General features: G+C 40.1%; 1 protein-coding gene across 1 annotated transcript in view; it reads left to right on the top strand.

The window, feature by feature from the left end:
* Positions 1-4: 4 nt before the first annotated feature.
* Positions 5-9,547, top strand: part of NPTX2 (neuronal pentraxin 2) — a gene marked incomplete at its 5' end in the record, with an annotated part of 111,244 nt that continues 101,701 nt past the window's right edge. The window contains 5 exons of the mRNA XM_009649495.1: positions 5-280; positions 1,782-1,998; positions 5,479-5,723; positions 7,302-7,481; positions 9,386-9,544. Of these exons, the coding sequence (XP_009647790.1) occupies positions 5-280; positions 1,782-1,998; positions 5,479-5,723; positions 7,302-7,481; positions 9,386-9,544 (1,077 nt within the window). The remainder of the gene's footprint in view (positions 281-1,781; positions 1,999-5,478; positions 5,724-7,301; positions 7,482-9,385; positions 9,545-9,547) is intronic.

Genomic DNA, 9,547 nt, shown 5'->3' with positions numbered 1-9,547 from the left:
GCCCCCCGAGGAGGAGCTGAAAGCCACGGTGCTGCAGCTGCGGGAGACCGTCCTGCAGCCGAAGGAGACCATCGGGAGCCAGCGGGAGGCCATCCGGGAGCTCACCGGCAAGCTGAGCCGCTGCGAGAGCGCCGACGGCAAGTCCGCCACGGGGACGTGGAAGAAGGAGCTGGGCAAGGGCAAGGACACCATGGGCGACCTGCCGCGGGACCCGGCGCAGGTCATCGACCAGCTGAGCCGCACCATGCAGACCCTGAAGGACAGGCTGGAGAGCCTGGAGGTAGGGCTGGGGCGCGGGGTGGGCCAGCCGCTCTGCCCACCCGCGTAGAAACTTGGAGTGACTGAACGTGTGACAGTGGCTTTGGACCGCTGGGTGGATGCAACCAGTGCGCTTAATCTTTATGGAGATAAATCCAAATTGGCCAAGCCCTGGGCGTGAGTGGCTTGCTTGGCTTGGCTTGGCTTGTTTTCTTGATTAATTATCTGCTTGCTTTTATGGTAAAAAACCTGAAGGGCTCCTCTGTCCATGTGTTCTCCCACTGCGTGGGGGGAGATTACAGTTTTCCTGCTTGTCGCTAGCTTAGTTGCTGTATTAATATGTCTAAATCTCCCTTTCTGGGAATGTGACTTCATGGGGTTTGAGGTATAAAGCTGACATCTTGGGTAGTAAGACCTTGGCATATGGTGCTGAACAGACCAGTGATAATGAGGAGACTGTGTTGGGCAGATTGTGAAGATGAGATGATGTATTTAGAGCTGACATGGAATAAAAAGAACCTGATCTGTATGCCTGTGAATAGAGAGGGAATTTGGCCCAAGCCCACCGACAAGTGGTTTCCATGAGCCTTTGGACAGTGTCCGTGGTTGAGTGGCATGCATGGAAATATTTTATAGAGAGTATTCCCACAGGGATCATGCTGAATGCTGTATTTTGCTTTCCACACCCTGAGAGCTACATGCATGTCCTCCTGCTGTCCTCTAAATAGTCAGTGATGTTGTGAGGTTGGCGAGTAATCTCCTAAAGGTAATTCTGTGAGGTCTAAACACTCTGGTCGCCTTTTCAAGTACAGTTTTGAATGATCTGGTAGTGTAACACCCTTTTATTACTGTTGCTGTCTTTTTGAGGCTTTTTTTTAGGATTGTAGAAGGGAAACACCACTAGAATACTATGGTAGGTGGAACCATTGGTTTCTTGCTATCCTTAAAGATACCAGTGTTACTTGGGGGGTGGGGGTGGGTGGGGGTTCAGTTTAAATGAAAAATACTTTCATTGGCTAATACAGTTGATCTAAAGAGCATCTGACTTCTTTACTCTGCAAATCAAAACTGAGGAAACTTTCATTTGGTAAAGTTGCTCTCAAAGTAGCTTAATTTTTTATTTAAAAAGAAATAATGTTTTTTTCTGTTTACTTAAGTTGGCAATGTCACTTGCAGTAAGCAAAGCAGGAATTGACTAATGTGCCACATGTACCTATACTAATGGAAGTGCATCAGACCTGGCTTCCTACATTGATTTTATTGAACTTAAATGTATGAAGACTCCTTCATATGAAACTGTGGAAGCCTCTAACAAAAGTGCCCTTTTGTTTCAGGACCTGTTTTGCTACAATGCTGATAAAAGCACTGAACATGACAAGTGCTAAAAAGCAATGCCTCTTTTGTACTTGCTAGAGAACTCGGTGATCTTGCTTTCTTCCCTTTGAATCAGGAGCATATCCGCATTTTCACAGTTTCTGTTTTAGAAATGACAATTTTTTTTTTTCTTCTCGTTTCCCCTAAAGCACCAACTCCGAGCCAATGTCTCATATTCAGCTCTGCCTAATGACCTTCGAGAGATGCTTCAACGGAGGCTTGGAGACCTGGAACGCCAACTCCTAAGCAAAGTGGCCGAGCTTGAGGATGAAAAGTCTTTGCTTCATAATGAGACGTCAGCCCATCGGCAGAGGACAGAGACAGCCCTGAATGCATTGCTAGAAAGAGTGTCTGAATTAGAAAAAGGTAATCTGCACAGAATCTAAAAGATTCCCCATGTTGATTAATTTTGTTTGCTCCCTCCTAGTGTAGTAGTCTAAATGTGGGCCTTGAGGGAAAGACAGTGAAGGTGCTGGACTAAATAGCAGGTGACAGTGCAAATACTTGGATTCCCTTTTTCCATTTGTCACAGGCTTCCTGCTTGACAGGCCTCTGCATGGCTTTGGCTTCCTGTCTCTTAATTTGGCATACGTGGGTGGTTAGGATGAAACTCTTCATGTTTGTGGGATGGGAAGATATGTAAGGAGGCAAGTGGAAATAGGAAGAAGTATGACATTGGTGTCAGGTAAATATGTAGAAAATGTCAAGCACACATCTAAGTAGAGCTGCTTTTCTTTATTTGTACTGAAAATCATATGGGCTAAATTTAATTGGCACAACTGCCTTTGATGTAATGAATGGCAATATTATACCAGAACCATTTCCTGCTGCTTTGGAAGTATTGCTGGTGGTCTTTCCTTTTGCTGCTGGTTATGCCTTTGGATAACTGCAGATACTTGAATTGTGTCCTATATCAAGCATATAGCCTTCAGAGTTTACAGTACACATGGTGCCACTGGGGTACACTCTCTTAATCCTAGTCATTTATTCAGATACTTAGGTTAATTATTACAGGGATCTCTATGCTTGACTAGAGTTTGTTTATTTGAATTACAAATGCCCATGGAAATGAGCTAAAGAACAGAACTGTCTTTCTGTGTTGACTATATATACACCTACAAAGTGGACTGTGTGGGACTAGAGTAATATCACTCGGTAAATATCACTGCCCAGTCTTTGAATGATTTGTCAAGGTGAATAGGTTCTCTGCTTAAAAGCAGCTTAATGGACATGCTTTCAAAATGGTGCAAACATACATATCTCATGAATTTTAAAAAGCAGCCTAATGGATTCATTTGTATAATATTGTATCTATTTCTTTTCATTTAAAAAGTGTGAAGGAGGGTAAAAGGGAAGGAGGAAGAAGAGACCTTCTACTGGCTCTGTCATTTAGTATTTCCTGAGAGCTAAGATAAAGCCTAAACTGCAACTAAAGTTCTGAAGAATTAGTGGTCTGTTAATGTCTTATGTGGCAAGTATTGCTAGTCCTTGACTCTGAAAGATGTGACTCATATCAGCAAGTCATCAGAAAGGGAGTGATGGGAGAACAAGAATGTGTAATTTAATTAGGTTAAAAATAGCCTGTTGCCACCTTTATCTTTTTGTGTGGGGAGAGAGGGCTGTCTTAAGTCTCCAGGGAAGTGAAGAATTTGGGCCAGGAACCAAGGCACAGGCCTTCTTTTGGTTGTGTAATTTGCTTTCTATTACAGTGCAGCTTAGCACTGTAAGCCTTTGGTTCCTCCGTCAAATCAAAGTGAGGGTAATAATGATCTAAGAACTTAATGATTTTGTATGTTAAATGCAGGCAGTGTTTGAAGTGATCTGACCTCTTTTGAGAATAGTATTTCTATTGTGCTTTTATTTTAAATGCCATATTGTTTAGCATCTCTTCCTGATAACTGACTAGAGTATCATACGCTCCTCATTGTCCCGAGACTAAATAAATGGAGGAAAAACTAACCTTAGAAGGTGATACTATGAACTTTGGATTTTTTTATTTGTTGTCATGACAGCTGTCTTTAGTTACCAGTGGGGCAGAAGAGTTTGAAGTTTGTACAACTGTTGTGATTCCCAAAGTCTTCTGGTAATGCCTTCACAGTTGTCTCCATCGCCAGCAGTAGATGATGCATTAAAAAGCAGGACTGGGTGGAGGAATAATCCTGCAACAAATAGTGCCTGGACATAAATGTGATTCCTAGCCTTGCTGGAGACATGAACAGGTCACTTGCTATGCCTAAATCTATCTTCTCTGTCTCTAAAAGGGAATAACATTATATCTTGTCCAAAAATAATTCAGATTCTTTAGGAAAAGCATTGTCTTACCCTGTGCATGTGCCCATTGCCCAGAACAGGAGGATCTTGTTATCATTTGGAGTTGTGGATGTTTTCAAGTCATGAGAACAAACTGAAAAATATGAAGAAGATGAATATTGTTTGTTCTTTTCCAACCCATTACTGCTTCATTAAGCTCTTTCACAGAGTGACTAATGCTCTTAATGGAGTATGTTTCTTTTTTTATATGTGAGATTGGTTGTACCAGCCTAGTGGAGGTTGTTCAACATTAGCCCTGGGCTTTTTTTTTTGTTTAAAATTTAGACTATTTCAATTTTTGGTCTGTAAGTTCCTCAAGACAGATGCAAGCATCAGACAAGCTTTTTCTTCTTCCACCCCCTCATTCTGTGAAAAATGCAGTCAAAACACTTCAGTTGCTTCTGAAAATGGGAACTGAGAGAATGCCAATGGTTTAAAAATTACATATGAAAATTATGGCAACCTTCTGTGACAACAGCTCTTCATTTGGATTGGAGTGTGAAGTTTGGCAAGGGGACTGAATTTGTTTCAGGAATGTAAGTAAAGGAAAAAGTGGGACTCAGAAGAACAGGTTGCTGAAAGGTTGAGGGTGACACTACTACAGAACTGTGGAGTTTTATTTTGTGGCAAAATGTGGGATTTGTCTTTCACTATTTAATTCTAGAAAATCACTTGGAAGCAACTCCATTGGAAGTATACACGAACTATATAATACAGAGTATTGCAACTTTAGAAAGTTTTGGTCTTGAGTTGTCAATTTAATAAACATCTCTGTGGAATATCTTGCTGGCTTTTATCACATCTTTTAAAGAAAGCTTAATAATGAATTCTGCTTTTATATTAAAACAAATATATAATGTTTCGTAGTTCACAACTTTATATTGCATTTTTCTTCAGGTCACTTTGAACTTCAGCTTTATATTTTTGTTCACCTCTCCTGATCTGTCTGTGTGACAGAAATCAGTTCTACTAAATTTAACTTTGCTTTCTGGAATATGTCAGCTTTTTCTTACTTCAGACTGGCCACCCGAAATGACAGCATCAACCTGTTTCTCAGCCTGCTATGTGGAAAATGGGGATGCTGCTGCTAGCTCCCTGTGTAGCAGTAGTAGGAAAAATAATGATTTTGAAACACTGTGATGCTTTAGTAATGAACGTAGCAGAGAATCCATGTTTAGTAACAGTATCTTTTAAACCAGTTTTAATTGTTTGAAATAGGCAGGCCATGAACTAAGCAATGAAGAAAGAAAATATTTAACAGCCTCTCGTTAGTTGTCTGCCATATATTCTTTTGCTCTAAATGAACAGGAAAAATAAGCAAAGTAATTGGCATGATGTATATAAAATCTAATCATATTTTTCTGTGCTGCAAAATCAACATTCAGTAATACAATTTCAATATATTTTTTCTGTACCTCTCTAAAGTGATTAAAATGACAAAGATTCCCAATATCAATTATATTGTTTCTTAACCTGAATTACACATATATTGTTTTGTTTAATGTTAAAGTTTTTTCTTCCTCAATGTAATTCCAGGTAACAGTGCATTTAAGTCACCTGATGAATTCAAAGTCTCCCTACCTCTTCGCACAAACTACTTATATGGGAAGATCAAGAAGACTCTGCCAGAGCTGTATGCTTTTACTGTATGCTTGTGGTTGAGATCAAGTGCTTCTCCTGGAATTGGCACTCCATTCTCATATGCTGTTCCTGGGCAGGCCAATGAAATTGTCCTCATAGAATGGGGGAATAATCCAATTGAACTTCTAATTAATGATAAGGTGAGAATCGACTAACTCTTCTTTATTGTCTACATTATCAGAATAAGGCCTGAACCCTTGGTACCTGTCTAGTAACTTGAAAAGCCAGCTCTGGGCCTTTGAGATGGTAGTGTCTACTTGTCTGCTGTTGTCCATCTGTTTGCTGAAGTTCATAAAAGTACTCAAAACAAAGTCAAATGGTACATATATTTGCATGTTGAGATGAAACAGCATGACATCTAGATGTACACATACTTATGCTTGTCCTCTGAATGTGCAAGCAGATTTTGGCTTCTTGTTTGTTTTATGAAACAGAAGCAATATTTGAAGCCATCCTATTGCAAAGCCTGTGAGATGTAAGCCAGTTGCAGTATTTCTATCCTTCTAATCCTAGAAGTTCAGATACGTTAAAATGAATTTGGCAGAAGACAGAGCAAAAACCATGTGATCGTGGCTGGTTTTGTTAATGTTTAAGTGACTGAATCAGTTTAAATACAATTTTTTCATACTTTAGATATAAAAAGCAACAATTGTCTTGTGCTACTTCATATCACTGATCGTTTCTGACAAGCTTCAGGATGAGGCTTGAGGAAAACAAGACCTGTTGAAACTTGGCATTAAACCAGATTATAAATACTTCCTTTCTCCCCACCTTCAGTTTCGGCTAGCTATGAAATATAAGTAGCTGATGTTAGCTGAGTGACTTGATTTGAATCAGTGTGAGCAAAACTAGATTCTTAACGTGGCCAGGCTGCAATGTAGCATAACTTGCCTTCAGGCATAACTTCCCTTGTTTTCTTTGGCCTGTTAGGTTTCCTAGTAACTCACTGCTCTCTGAGGGATCAGGTGTTTACAGATTTACAACACAATTCAGGTGGCTCAGTCATGTTTGTTAAGGACTTTTAGCAGTCCTATCATCCTCCCAAATAAGTAGAAGTGAAAAGCCAATTATTTTTAATGGTTTATTGAAGAGAAGGAAACTTGAGTCTGCTTATCCTTAGCAATAACTTTTTCTCTTCAACATTATGTCAACACTACTAATGTTGTGTTAGGCTTTTCTTTCTCCTGCATCACAGCTGTTCCATAGCCTGCTGTATTTGTGTCTTTATGTCGACTAGGAATTTGATTTCAATACCTAGTCAAGGAGCATAATTCCTTCTTATTTGGTGCCCTATGTAACAGTTTCCACAAGTTTTAGTGGAAGAAGGCATATCCATTTGCCAGAGTTGTTATTGCAAATGGTACAGGCAAACCCTAGATTTTAAGAAAACTTTAACGTGAGCACGAGATGGAAAGTTAGGACTAAGAACTGAGATTTAGAAAACAAATGCCACAGATTAATATGCGGGGTCAGTGGATTGATAGCAGCTTAGACTCTGGTACTTGTGTCACTCGATTCTAGATGAAACAAAGGCTCACATCTAAAATGGCTGTATTCCTGAATACTGGAGAGCTGGGACAAAGTGGAATGATGTGGGCTAATTTCTGCCACTGAATTTTTTTGCTTCTGAGAACAGAGTAAATACTGTCCCTTTCTAAATGTTGTGCTTGAACTGGTAGGCTTGTTTCGCAACATGTATTATTCTTTGCTTTTTGTAGGTTGCCCAGCTCCCTCTCTTCATTAGTGATGGAAAATGGCATCATATTTGTATAACATGGACAACCAGAGATGGAATGTGGGAGGCTTTTCAGGATGGAGAGAAGCTTGGCACTGGGGAGAATCTTGCTCCTTGGCACCCAATTAAACCTGGAGGTGTCTTGATCCTGGGTCAGGAACAGGTGAGTGAATGACAGGGTGTTCTGGGGTTTAAAAAAAAAAAAAAAAAAAAAAATCAAAACTCCCCAAACAAACAGCAGCTGTAAGAAAAATTCTCTTTGTTAAACACTTGGTCCTGTTGTACACACAGTATCAGAAAGATTAAAACAAAGCAACAAATACTTAATGCAGTCACACATTGGTATATTTTGTTTCATTTATTAAATATTCAGAATATTCATGTTGCAGCTATTCCTGTTCCCGCTCTTAATGCTACAGCGTGCAACTTTGTCAGTGACCTGAATAATGCCTTAAATTAAATCCTTTGAGCTATGTTGCTGCTAACTAGCAATGTGGCTGCTGAAGTTACAGAAAAGGACAGAATTGGCCAGTGCTGTTGCATGAGCAGTCAAAAAGGAGCTTGCTGAAAGCGAACTAAGTATAATTGCTTTGATTTGTTTTTAATTGAAGCCAAATTGACTCTCCCCCTTAGCAGTTTACTGGTTGTCCCCCTTCCTTTCCTCTTTATCCCAAGAATAGTAAGATTGTTAGTCCTTGAGCCCTGGAATAGACCAAGGAAAGTGTGTGTATGGGGGTGAGGGGACCAACAACCATGGGCACCAGAGTGCTTGTGGGCATATCAGGATCTCTTATACTTTTGCCTGCTACAAAGAACTCCCCGCAGACTGAATTCTGCAGCTTTCAGGTATGTAAAACATTTTCAGAGTAGTGGAGTCTGTCAGTCATTCAGAATTTGATGTCTACTTTAAAGATGAGTTGGAGATCAAAGGGATGAACTCCGACTCAGACACTTGGTTTCTCATTAAAGATGTAGGTAAATAACCCTCCTAATGCAAATACTAATAAAGTTTGAATATTAGTACTGCCAGCAGGAAGGTCATGAGGTTAAGAATAAGTCCTTTTTGAATATTGAAAAAAAACCAAAGGATTTTGAATCTCGCTCTTCTAGTTAACATCTCATTAAGCCTATGAGTTGTGTGGCTTTCGCATTTTTTTCTCTACCTGTTCTTTGTATGATTATACATATACTAAAAAAAAATACTATTGTAATGAGTAGCAGGAAATAGCCTTTCTCCAGGATTCCCAGGTTCACAATGGGGCAATGAAAAATTAGTTTTGTCCTGATACTGATTTTAGTAGGTACTTATCCATGACATAAATGACAGAATGGTAGATTTGGAATCCTAATACACTCTGCATAGCAGATGCTCCAGCTCACTATTAAGTGGCTGGCAGCTTTTCTGTAACTCTCTCATGCCATGTGCCTGTACTATGCTTGGTTCTCTCCTATGCTATCAGTTTCATTTTAGTGTGATTGCACAAAATGTGTGATTTCTGTCCTTGAGTAGTGGATGGAGCAAACAAACACTTTTAGGCTTATGCAGTAGCAGTTTGAGTTGCTCATTTGGTACAACCAGAAGAAGCCTGTGTACTTAGATCCAAAGATTGCATCTTACAGGCCCTGCAGCCAATTGGTCAAGGGCTGCAGTTGCAGTTCAATCTCTAGCCATAAAGCTTTTGGAGTAATCTTACACATCTATGCAGTTCTTGCTGAAGTTGTCCAGTGCCAAGCTTGCAAAATGGCTCCTAAATTAGCCTCAATATTTAAAGCTGCCTTCCTGCTCTACTGCTTGGGGGCAGGGTTAGTTATGCATGGCCTTCCTGTGATGGTATACAGTCCCTACTGTTTGTTTGAATTGTTTTGACACATTTCAGATCGGAGCTTTTAACTGTTCCATAGAACATCTTGTTCAAAGCAGCCTTTCTAGAAACTTGAAGCTGTTTGTGGCCTAGCTCTGCACATCCTTCTCGCAGTGTGGCTGGGTTGGGGGGAGAGTCTTAAAATTTGAAGAAGAAAATGCTGAAATAACTTTCTCATCTAATCCTAACTCTTGTGTGCCTAAAGGACACGGTAGGAGGAAGATTTGATGCAACTCAAGCCTTCGTGGGGGAGATGAGCCAGTTCAATATATGGGACAGGGTCTTAAAAGCTGAAGACATCGTGAATATTGCTAACTGCTCTACCAACATGCCTGGCAACATCATACCCTGGGTTGATAACAACGTT

This window comes from Egretta garzetta, unplaced genomic scaffold (assembly GCF_000687185.1).
Source record: "Egretta garzetta isolate BGI_Z169 unplaced genomic scaffold, ASM68718v1 scaffold292, whole genome shotgun sequence".
Lineage (NCBI taxonomy): Eukaryota > Metazoa > Chordata > Aves > Pelecaniformes > Ardeidae > Egretta > Egretta garzetta.
The sequence above is the reverse complement of the archived record's forward strand: the minus strand, read 5'-3'. Positions and strand labels throughout refer to the sequence as shown.